Here is a 13611-nt window from a genome sequence, read left to right as displayed (position 1 = left end):
TGCAATGGCAGGTGAATTTGGGATGCAGTAAGAGAGATGGAGAGCTTCTAGAATAGTAGTAGGGAGCCAGGGATGGAGAGCTTCTGGAATGACAGCAGGGAATTGGCATGCATCAAGAGATAGACTTTTGGCTATTAATCTCATTTTAACTTAATTTTGTATGAATTGAATTTCTATTTTGTGTTATGAGTTGAAAATTATTAAACTTTTACTTATCTAATTTTATTTACTTTTATTCAGTCTAGGTATTTTTATTTTGTTTTTAAATTATTGATGAACTTGTTATTCTACTTTGACAATTAATCTAATTCTGTTGTGTATTTTTATTTTGCATATATTATGTGTTGTTTAGGTTTTATTCTATGTTGTATTTTTATTTTATCTATGTTGTGTAATTGTTGTGTTGTGTATTTTTATTTTGTATATGTTATGTGTTGTCTAGGTTTCGTTATATTTTGTATTTTTATTTTGTTTATGTAGTGTAATTGTTGTGTTGTATATTTTTATTTTGTATATGTTGTGTTGTCTAGGTTTCATTCTGTTTTATAATTTTATTTTGTCTATATTGTGTAATTATTGTGTTGTTTAGGTTTTATTTTTATTGTGTTGCACATAATTTTAGTGTGAATATAACCAAATTTAGGTTTGAATAATTCGAATCGAACTCGAATAATTTAAGACATTTCGAACTAAAGTTTGATTCTGCTCGAATTAATGTTCGAATAATTCGACTCAAACTCGAGCTCGAATCATATTTCAAATCAAACTTCGAGCCAAAATTATTGATATTTTCGAGTTTCTAATTGAATTCGAATATCATATATATGTTTCGAACTCGAATTTGAATATCAATATTTTTATATTATTCGATTCGATTCGACTCGTTTGCACCCCTATACATAACCAACAATAAACTACATATACATTGATGTGCAACCTTCCAAAAGAAGAGTTCAATAAACAAGCTTATTGAGCACCATAAGGGAACATTTGATTCAAAGCTAACAGGGATCTCTTATGAACCAAATTCATCAAATTTAAGAAGAGAGATAGAGGGACTATTGCCCCAATACACTTGAGGTATAACAAAATTTTAGTGACTGACTATAGAATAATTGGACTCCTCAATTAACATTAAAGGTGGATGCATAGTTAATGTTAAAAAATTTAAGAAGTTCACTTTGGAGGATATGTTGTCAACGATAGAGTTGCATGAGGCCTTCTATATTGGTAAAGCCCAAATAAGAAAGATATAACATTTATGGCGAACAATGATAATTTATCATTATTATCCTTTTCATAACATTTTAGTAAATATGGAGCAACACAAATTGCATGAGAAGATCCAAGTAAGACCTCATATGCCTTAAATGCAATAAAAAAGGCCATAACAAGAATGAATATCCAAGTTGAATGAAAAATGGAAAGAACAAGACGGAGCAAGCTTACTCAAAGATATTTATGCACTGAGCACTTGTAGTCATAATCAAGAGGATGATGTAAACTCACGTGAAGGGGAGGCTTTAAGTGGAAGCAGTTATAATCAAGAGTGTACAATGGAAGCTCATGTGAAGGACAAGCTTTAAGCAAAAGTTAACGTGACAAGGAGATTAAAGTTTATCTGATGATCAACTTAAATTAATAGATGAATTTACTAAGTTAATTAGCAAAATCTAAATATAAGTAAAGGCCTATAAGAAAGAATTGAGAATGCACATTGTTTCCTACTACTATTGGACATGGTGATTCTCAAGTTGAACAACTTGACATTGAAAATATAACTTTGAAACCTCAACTTAATGAGATGAAAACAACCTAGGGAAGTTCATTTATAGCTCAAAATAGTTAGATATGATGTCATTATTAAGTGCTAAAGGACAATTTACAACAAAGCCGAGTTAGGTTACAAATCTAAATTAAAAGACTTGTGCATTATTGCATTCAAGATTTAAAATTTCGAGCCATATTGGAGTTTTAGTTTACGATTGAAACGATACAGTTTCGGTAATCTATTGGCCGTGCCGATACTATTTTAATACTTTTTAAATATAAAATATATTAATTAAAAATATTTTTATTAATATTTGATTGTTATAGATGTTTACTATTGAGATAGGTTTGATATTATCTCGAAAAATATTTGATATTTATTGAGCAAAAATAGATTTAGGGTTAAATGCTATTTACCAAGTAAACACGACATGAATAAATAGGTTTAAACTATATTTAATTTGAATATACTTTGATCAGTTTAAAATTAAACTAAATTTTTATATAAAATAATTTAATTCATTAGTAGTAGTATATTTTATAAGTTTAGAAATTATATTATATTTATTTTTTGATCTTTCCTAATAATATGTATTTTTCATCCTTAAAGAGACTTTTTCTCTTGGGCGGATGAATTTACTATAGACGGATGGAGGAAGAAAATTATATTTTTTTGAGGAAAATATTAACAGAGATAAAAGAAATTAATAGTAAGAAAAAATTATTTGTGAAAAAAATAAAAAAATACAAATAGGGACAAAAAAGAAGAAACAAAAGTCATGGGGAGTTTGCGACTCACCATAAGATCGTGGCAGTCTCCGCAACCTGTCGCGAGGTCGTGACACCTTTGTGATACCACCAAAGGCATACAATCTAGAAAAATTATTAAGACATAAATCCTTAAGAAACACTTAGTTAACTCAGTTGGTCCCAATATGATTTAGGTACCTAAATTTATTATTTCATCATTTTATATAGGGTTAGAATACACCTATAAATGAGGAAGAGATTATTGATTCTTTCTTTAAGTGTTTGTCTAACCAATAAATTCCTTATGTAATTCATTATTTACCTACTTTTATTTACTTAGGTGAACATTGATATAATTTATTGCTAGTTTGAAATCAAATAATCTAAACATGTTGTTCTTATAAATCACTGAAACTTGATACTATTCGACATAGACAATGTTTCTTTTGTTGTTGTGTCAATCATGTCGATGAGTATTGTTTCATGCCAACACTTGAGACTTCTTGACATGTTAATTTTATTTTATTTTTATAGCTTTTCTTCAAACAATATAATATCAAAATCGTACCATTCCAATGAAAAATAAAAGTTGAACCTAAGTAAATATGTCTTATCTTGTTTTTTTTTTCTTTTTCATGTCCTTCCTATATCACCTCTAATTCACCATTGGCACTATATATTGGAACGTAGGCATGATACTTGAACACTATTGTTTCAATCAAAAACTAAAACTTAATCTTGCTTGATTTCACATGTTTGTGCACCATGTGTATGAATTCATGGTTAATTGATTTGAGTGCTAAGATGAGATGAATTCATGATAACTTAAAAATTCGACACAAACTTGGCTTATGGCTAACACATGCTTGACATATTCTAACTACGCACCTCATTCGTGTGAATTGTATATTTTTACATGCTTAATTACATTATGGAAAATCATCAAAATATACTTAGATATGATTTAGATATATTTTAGAAGCATTTCATGATTTTTGGCATACACTTGGCACCTAGCGATTCAATCTCAAAACTTTAAGTGTTGGTTAAAGTTTAAAATTGATCATATAACTACACATTCACATAGAAGGTATTCTTGATCCTAAATGGGTTTTCACTTATTTATATAATATTTAATCAATTTTAGTTGATGATTGTACTATGATGAGATGCTTGAAATTGACGTAATAATTAAGAATTTTAGCCTTCTGACACTTTGAATTAATTTTCATCCAAACTTGTTTTTCATGATTTTGTATTTTTCCTATGTGGAGGACATCAAAATACATGCCCCTATTAAAATTTTCTAAAAAATTTCTAAATATTGATTGCTAGATGTTTAAAACCAACATTTGTGTTTGTTCAACTTAAATATTTGAAGACCAATGTTGGTCGACCCTTATAAATTATTAGGCAACCAATCCCTTGTAAGCTACCCTAAATTGCCTTTTTTTTTTCATATTTAGGTGACTTTTTCAATTAACTTGATTTTTGTGTTTTACCTTCTCATGTTTTACTTTGTATATTTCCTATGTTTTCTTACAAATTTCATGCTTTACATGATCCTATCCTATTTAAAAGGGAAAATACATAATAGTTCATTTCTGGGGAGAAAATGCATGTATAGGGAGAGAGAGAGCTTTCGTGCATAGATAAATTTCATAGTCGTATGTTTTAATTATCTATTAACTTGATTAATATTTAGATGTATAACAAAAGGGGAGAAAATGTAGATGTTTAAGTTAAATCTACTTAATGGGAAATAAAGTCATCACCTCAAAGGTAGCTCAACTTAAGGGTAGGCTGCTCTACATGATACCCAAGTCAACGGAGATTGTTAGGGTTGAAAGGGAGGTTTGGTTATTCTGATTGTTGTCAGCCACGATTATGGGGTTATATTGGCTTTAACTTAAACTAATTACCATACATCAAAAAGTGAGATTGTTGGGACAATAGTTCCTTATGTGAAGAGGTATAACCATGGTCTATCGACAATACAATTTAGGTTACGTGGTTGAATTTAGTCTTATGCATGAAATATGTAGAATTATTTATCCAATTGGAGATTGAGACATCATGCTTGGATGATTGACTTTATAAATCGAGTGCAGTGCTACGAGGAGCTTGAAACTTGTAGATGTTCATCAAACTTAGAGATAGACCCGAAGACCCTTGAGTTTGGTTGTTGTGATTTTGAGTGTAGTTTTGGTAGATTGGTTGCAATGATAGACCTAGCTTCTAGGCTCAGTTTGTTATCTACTAAGCTTCATTCTCTACCCTAAAGAATGTTAGCAAGGTTGTCATAGGGTGCAATTGAACCTTAGTTTTGGATAGTCAACCGAACTAAGAGAAACATAGATCTACCTTTAACCACCTTTAGTTAAAGGTGAATCAATCAAACTTGGATTATTGATCCACTAATATATTGTTCTAGAAATTTAGATTGATTTCCTCTAAATAGGGAGCGCAATTAAAGGACGCTGGGCGTCTGGGTTGGCCGTTGCGTGCACTTCCCGATTTACCTTGGTGGCTGGTGGGAAATTTCTGTGGGGCCGGACCGGTCACCCCTAGGGATAGTCAATGAGGCTAACTGTGATTTATCATCATTTTTAGAAATTTAGATTGATGTCCATCGTAGTTGGGATTCAAACTGTGAATGCTTGGGTATAACGTCTTGCCATTGCACCGTGCCCAAGGGACATCAATCTAAATTTCTATTCTTCTGCAAAAAAGGTGGAATCCGCCACCTTAGCGGCTCCACACGGTCGGCCCCACGACCATTTGTAATCTGGGATGTTGGCTGCTGGGCGAGGAGCGCCTCGCACTTTCGGATTTACCTGGTGGAGGATCCAGGGGGAAGGCCGTTCGCCTCCAAGACTAGTTGAACCCAAGGCTTAGATACCTGGATTATCAACAAAAATAAGAAATTTAGATTGACTAATATTACGATTTGGTCAACTAAACATTTGTAAACTTGAACATTCAATCTATCATGGTCAAATTATCAATATTAGTTGACTCAAGTGAGTTGTTGGTATACCAAAGTGTCTAGAAATAATCATTACATTTATAAGGCATTTGGTGGATCTCTTTGACATGAACACTTGTACGAAAACACATATAATCATCTTTTTTACTCAAGTGACAAAATGAACAATAAGGGGCTTCAAAAGCAAATGGAAGGATTTATCATTAGATTTGAAACTCTTAATATTCTTCTCACTTAGAGTTAGATCTCTATTTATAATGTGACGTTGTGAGGATTTTAAGAGTGTGTTTGCTTCTAGAGTGTATCTAAAAGCATTTAGATCAGATTGTATTGTTGAACGAATCTCTAGTGACTTTCGGAGCTTGTTGTAACAACATAGGCCATAGGAAGTGAGCAAGTACTCAATTGTTTACTCAAACAAGGATATCTAGGGGGTTTACTTGATATAGGATGGGTTCTAGATCAAGTGTTGACTCTACTAGGGAGAATCTAGTTGAGGATGCTTTTCCTATGCACCTTAGCTCATCCTTGTGTGATGGTCTAGCGCAATATTATATGCAATATTGAGGTTTACTCTATTGCATCATATAAATTAGTGATTTAATGGATTTGGAGGTGACGCATTGGACATAGGTTATAGAGTAAGAGGAGTCTCCAAACCACATTATATTGTATGTGTTAATATTGTGATTACTTGTTTTTATTCAATGCCTATTTACACTCATAGATTAAGGTGTTGATCCGTACCATCTAGTATAGATGGTTTTTACCGTTCTGATATGAGATCGACACCGGAAGTGTATTGGCTGTATATGCTGCCACTGTCGACCTCATTGCATGCGATTCCTGGTGGTCGGTTGCAATCGACATGAAAAGAAAGGAGATCGTGAATAGAAGGAATCAGAGAAGTGGTCAAGGGCTTATAAAAAGGAGAAGAAATAGATTTCTTACCTCATCGATAGCAGCGAGAAGAAGAAGACGAGCGATGAGTAAGCAGCAATAGCATGGAGCCTCAAAGGTAATTGAGATTTGGGAGGGGATTGAGAGGTGATCATCGGATGCGATCGTCGGATGTGTCACGATCGCCGGACACATCATAATCATTAGATGTGATCATTAGATGAGATTTGTATATACTGTTAATTATATATAACTGTTATAATAAATGTAAACGGTTATAAATTGTTAATTATAAATTGATATATAAATTGTTTTTGCACATATAACAGTATATTATATATAATAGTTATAAATATAATATAGAGAGATGATCCTTGTCACAACAGATTTCCGTCACAAATTTGTGACGGAAATCTGGACCGTTCGATTTTAAAATAGAAGATTAAATCCAGGTCATCGCAATCATCCATTCAATCTACGGCCTGGATTTAATCTAAACTTTAAAATCGAACGGTCCAGATTTTCGTCACAAAATTTGTGACGGGAATCTGTTGTGACAAGTAGCTTTATTTTATAATATATTATTAATAAGATTTATGAAATATCAAAAATTATTTTAAACTTTAAAATAATTTTAAAAATTAATAAAATATTTTATAAAATAATTTAATTTTTTAAATATATGTTGAAAATTAAATGTGAATTTAAAATAATCTATTTTTAAAAATATAATTCTTAAACATTTTAAATTTACAAATACATTCAAACAAAAGTTAAAACCTTCAAATTACAAATATAATTATAGTCTTTCAAATAATTTTATAATTTTAGATTTAGTTTTTAATTTTGAGAATTATTTATTTTTAAAAATTAATTATTTCAAAAATTCTTTTATATCTTTTAAATATTTTAAACATTAATTATATATTTTAATAATTAAAAATAATTTTTAAATTTATATTTTTTCTAACTGTTGCAAAATTTTAATAGGCATCACATATCTTATGAGAAAATATCGAAATATGAGCTCAATACCTCAACACTTGAAATATAACATCAATAGTGAACATATATAGCAATCTATTAATAAAATTAATTTTTAATTAATATATACTTATATTATTTTTTTAAAAAATATTGAAACTGTATCACTACGGCACGATAAGGTATTGAAACTCCGACATAGCTCGAAATTTTAAACCATATTTGCACTTCGATATTGATTACAAAGCACACATTGTATTTAGTAAGTTGTTTGATTTTGCTCCCATTTAGATCAGATTGTATTGTTGTATGAATCTCTAGTGACTTTCGGAGCTTGTTGTTGGCCATAGGAAGTCAGCAAGTACTCAATTGTTTACTCAAAAAAGGATATCTAGGGGGTTTACTTGATATAGGATGGGTTCTAGATCAAGTGTTGACTCTACTAGGGAGAATCTAGTTGAGGATGCTTTTCCTATGCACCTTAGCTCATCCTTGTGTGATGGTCTAGCGCAATATTATATGCAATATTGAGGTTTACTCTATTGCATCATATAAATTAGTGATTTAATGGATTTGGAGGTGACGCATTGGACATAGGTTACAGAGTAAGAGAGGAGTCTCCAAACCACATTATATTGTATGTGTTAATATTATTGTGATTATTTTGTCTTTATTCAATGCCTATTTACACTCATAGATTAAGGTGTCAATCCGTACCATCTAGTATAGATGGTTTTTACCATTCTGATATGAGATCGACACCGGAAGTGTATTGGCCGATATGCTGTCACTGTCGATTGTATTGTATGCGATTCCTAGTGGTCGGTTGCAATCGACACGAAAAGAAAGGAGATCGTGAATAGAAGGAATAAGAGAAGTGGCCAAGGGCTTATAAAAAGGAGAAGAAATAGATTTCTTACCTCATCGACAGCAGCGAGAAGAAGAAGACGAGCGACGAGTAAGCAGCAGTAGCGTGGAGCTTCAAAGGTAATTGAGAGGTGATCATCGGATGTGTCACGATCGCCGGACACATCATAATCATCGGCTGTGATCGTGATCGCCAGCTTCATGGAAAGGAATTGGGATCGAGAGGGGAGGAAAGGAAGGGACAATAAATTTAATTAAATTAGTTTTAATATCAATATATATATATATATATATATATATATAATAAAATTGATATATATTAGTTATAACAGTATATATAATATTATGATATACTGTTATAACATATATAATTAATTTATATATACTGTTAATTATATATAACTGTTGTAATAAATGTAAACGGTTGTAAATTGTTAATTATAAATTGATATATAAATTATTTTTGCACATATAACAGTATGTTATATATAATAGTTATAAATATAATATATTATTAATAAGAGTTATGAAATATCAAAAATTATTTTAAACTTTAAAATAATTTTAAAAATTAATAAAATATTTTATAAAATAATTTAATTTTTTTAATATATGTTGAAAATTAAATGTGAATTTAAAATAATCTATTTTTTTAAAAAATATAGTTCTTAAACATTTCAAATAAATTTTTAATATTTATAAATTTACAAATACATTCAAACAAAAGTTAAAACCTTCAAATTACAAATATAATTATAGTCTTTCAAATAATTTTATAATTTTAGATTTAGTTTTTAATTTTGAGAATTATTTATTTTTAAATTAATTATTTCAAAAATTCTTTTATATCTTTTAAATATTTTAAACATTAATTATATATTTTAATAATTAAAAATAATTTTTAAATTTATATTTTTTCTAACTGTTGCAAAAATTTAATAGGCATCAAATATCTTATGAGAAAATATCGAAATATGAGCTCAATACCTCAACACTTAAAATATAACATCAATAGTGAACATATATAGCAATCTATTAATAAAATTAATTTTTAATTAATATATACTTATATTATTTTTTTTTAAATATTGAAACTGTATCACTACGGCATGCTAAGGTATTGAAACTCCGACATGACTCAAAATTTTAAACCATATTTGCACTTCGATATTGATTACAAAGCACACATTGTATTTAGTAAGTTGTTTGATTTTGCTCCCTCTAGCTGGACCACATCAATCCTAACAACATTTAAACCACATGAGTTCTAATTCCATCTTCCATCTATGATAAGCCATCAATTGATTGCCATAGTTTTATGCTACAATCAATTTTTTTTTGTGTTGTTGCCCCTTAATGCAACTAAGAGGGAGGCTCGCATTACATGCTTGTGTCCAAGGGCCATGATTCCCTCCCTCATCACCAAGCCATTTCCCTTATTGAGCCATCATTAGCCCAATTTCTCTCTCTTGTGATGAAAGCATTGATCAATGCACATCTACGTCAATCAAAAACTGGAAAACTTGAGCACTTAAAGTAGCTGAGGAAAGGTCTTAATTCTTTTTGGTCTGACCCTTGTGTTAACTTTCATTATTTACAGAACTAGGTAAGTCACCATGAAGTATGGAGATGCTCGCTTTTTGGAGGCCAATACTTGTGCATGAAATCATGCTACCTCCAAAGTAAGAATATACTAGTTAAAAACAATAGAGGTTTCAAGAATAGAGACATTCGGCAACTAGAATTTTTATTATCACCTACCTTATGTGCTCTACCTTTAATGATGAATAGTAATATGAGCTTCTGTGGCTTGACTTGTTCTTCTATCTTTATTAATCAAGATCAAATTTCGAAGTTTGGGTTTAGGCACGTTCAATCAGACAATGTAAATATTACAGGCCCGAATAATTTCTAATAAATAATTCAAATATCATTGTTGATGATGGAATTGGTTGAGGACTGTATATTCAACCTCTTACATTGAGGACAAGTTGGTGAAAACATTTTGTAAGAGTAAGAATTGTATTGAGAAATCATGGGCTGATAATGTACTCGTGACATTTTTTGCTGTAATTTAGTTCTAGAGCTAAATAGAACATAATATGAAGTTTTGTGATGTGCTAGGACTGGACATCATCTTTACATCATTACATGTATATTATTTGGCATTTCATATATTAACTAAATATGTCAAATCTGACATTAAAAAAATGAATATTGGAGAAACTATTGTGCCCTTTGATATTCCATAGCATATGATAGTCTGTATTGTGAGTGATGTAAGGACTACATACTATCTATGGTAGAGGCACACTTCATCAACAGGTGGCACCAACAACTCTGCTGGCATGTACATAAAAATTTTCTAAGGGGAACTGCTGATGTTGTCATTTCTTGAGTCAGATTAGTGGGATTATTATTTGTGGTTGGGCACAACTAATTTGTTTGTTCTAGTCTACTCTTACTGTTGGATATCAAGTCCGATATATAATAAACCTTGGGTTTGAGGAAATTCATTCAAATTTCAGAGGAGGTGATTATTTGTTTGTTGAAGTATTTTGGATTAGTATAAGGTTCAGCAAACCTAGACTAGAATTATGACCGAACTTGAAAATTTTCATCTTTTCCCTGCATTCATCTTGAACAAGAATTTGGATGTTAAAAAGTCAGAAGGTCATATCATATTGGATTTAGTTTCTGAAAGAAGTCCTATAGGTCAAATGATATACTGCAATACCTAATATATGATGAGGCTTCTTGCTAATCACCTGCTTCACAACAAATTTGCATACTTGTGCTTTTGGTATAAATTTGCTCCATCTTTGTGACCTTTAATCAGCCCTTTCAACTGTCGTTACCTGTGCTCGTGTAAAACATTTCCTGTAGATTCGTTCAGGTTCACTGACCATCTTTGTATATATTAATCAATGACTTAACATTGCACTACTTGAGCTTTGCAACATATGCATCAGCACCTTAGTTTGAGAAAGAAGTGAAAACTGAAAAACTGGGCTAGCATATTTTGCAGGCCTCTCATCATTTTCCATCTTTGCTAAGAAGCTCACAAATGTAGTTTTCAGGGCAGATAACTGAAAAACCGAGCAGACACTGGTTTCTTTGTGTATTCAAGATTCATGTTTAAAATGGTTTACTTATCCACGCAGGAGATTTTAGAAGCTCGAGAGAAAGAGAAAGCAAAGCAGCATATCTGGACTTACCGGACGGTGGAGGAAGCGTCAGTGAACTGGTGGATGATGTATGGGCACATGTTCAAGCTTCCTCCAAATTCCAAAACTGATTCATAATTACCATTTTGACCACGTTAAGTTTTTCGTAATCACCTCAGAGGCAATAAATTTCTCAAGAAACTTTTAGGTATTCATCCCAAAGTGAACAATTGTTTAATGCTGACAGATTATAAAGTTTCCATATAATTTACTGGATATTGTAACCTAATTGCACTTTATTTTTTCCTGAAGCTTGGTTGCATATATATATATTTTTTGTTTTCTTCTTTAGAATAATGCTGGCATAAAAGAGTAAAAGATGGTCGAATGTGATCGGCCCTTTTGTTTTATGCAATAAACTAGTTAAATACCTGCCCACGGGAAAAATATAATTCAATAATCTTTTAATGATCAAAAGAAAGTGATAATGCTTATAGAATAAAAATATTTAAGGGCTCTACGCAATTGGTAGAGTTATGAAGTTAATTAAGAGAAGAATAAGAGTAAAAGTTAATAATGAATGAAGAATAAAATGATATTTAATTCAAGTATTATAGTTTCTACATTATAATTATTTAAGGTTTTTTTAATACGAGAATTTTTATAATTAACATTGTAATTTCATATTACACATTGAAGGCAATTAAGTTAAATATTAAGTTTATCGACTAATATATAATTAACATTATTATATATCTTAAAATTTATATTTTTATGTTTATTACTCTGTTTAATAATAAGGTATAGTAAATGTAGGTTACACTAGTTCTATTTTATAACTTCACATATTACACATTACAGATTAAAAGATGATCCACCATTACGATTTTAATCGTTAATGAGAATTATATAATTATAAAATAAAAAAATATTTACATAGTGGCATTTTATATATTCAATTATATTATAATTTTTGGTGCAAAATATATTTACTTTGTTAGGTGGACTAAATTTTGTTAAATGCATATTTTAATATTGCTACTTTTAAATATAAGTTTTAAAGTAAAAAAAATTTAAAAAATCATAACAACTTAATGTTTTGATATTAAAAAAAACCTACAAAATTTTTAAAAAGTAGATATAGAGAAAAGGATAAGGATGTATTTTATAGAAAATAACATAGAAAAGTAGATATAGAAAAAGGATGTATTTTATAGAAAAGTAGATATAGAGAGAAGTACATGAGTTGTTGAGCGGAGCGTAGTTATTTTTATTAATATAAATTTGAGAATCACAACTCATATACATCATCTTTTTATGATTCCAAGATTACTATTTTGAAAATTACATAAATCATATGCATAAGGGTTGTAACTTTGAATGCTTTAATAATTTTATTACTAATACAATTGTTCTTGGGAATAATTTAGTCTCTTTATTTTTTTTCATAATTGCATCAATTTCAATTTGCCTCTCTTTCACTTTTGCGTAAATGAATTAGTTATAACACTCCCCTTAATTCACTTTTTCACAACTCCAATCTGTTGTCTAAAAAAACAAATCTTTCTAGGGAAGGAAATGTTAGTTAAGATGTCTAAATGTTCTTGAGTCCTGTAATGCTCCAATTTAAATTTTCCATTATGAATACACTTTTTAATAAAATGATATTTGATTGTGATATGCTTTGTATGATCATGATCGATCAATTTTGCCAATAGCAATAGATCACTTGTTGTCATAATATAATGTGATCCCTCATTTTCTCTCATACCATAGAGAATTCTTTGAAACCATGTACCTTGAGATGTTGCTTCTGCGATAATAATATATTCATCTTCTCTAATGGACTAAACTTCAAAACAAAAAGGACATAATTTGAACTATTTTTCATACCATCAAGACAACCAACCTAATCGATGCGACCAAATCTAGGAGACATAATTTGAAGGATCAAATTCACTACTTGAAGTTAGATGGTCGGTGTGACTTATGTGGCTACCATATGGAAAATCATGTGTTCCGGTTGAGAAGCTTCCGGTTGAGAAGTGCGTCTGGACACGTCACCGGACCTTCCTCGCCTTAGGCGCTGAACCGATGGGGGGGAAGAGCAGGAGACGAAGAACTCTGAGGACCTCCGGACCAGACTCCCTCGTTGCTGCTAGGAACAGTGAACGAGTACGAGGA

General features: G+C 30.5%; 1 protein-coding gene across 1 annotated transcript in view; it reads left to right on the top strand.

Annotated features, from left to right (window-relative positions):
- Window positions 1–11755, top strand: part of LOC141847969 (uncharacterized) — a 35466-nt gene extending 23711 nt beyond the window's left edge. Inside the window, exon 3 of the mRNA XM_074736076.1 lies at window positions 11425–11755. Within this exon, the coding sequence (XP_074592177.1) occupies window positions 11425–11565 (141 nt within the window). The 3' untranslated portion in view covers window positions 11566–11755. The remainder of the gene's footprint in view (window positions 1–11424) is intronic.
- Window positions 11756–13611: the final 1856 nt, after the last annotated feature.

The sequence above is a fragment of the Curcuma longa genome, chromosome 16, assembly GCF_044706935.1.
Source record: "Curcuma longa cultivar G26 ecotype Majalengka, Jawa Barat chromosome 16, ITB_CL_G26_1.1, whole genome shotgun sequence".
Taxonomy (NCBI): domain Eukaryota; kingdom Viridiplantae; phylum Streptophyta; class Magnoliopsida; order Zingiberales; family Zingiberaceae; genus Curcuma; species Curcuma longa.
This window is presented reverse-complemented; position numbering and strand designations above follow the sequence as displayed.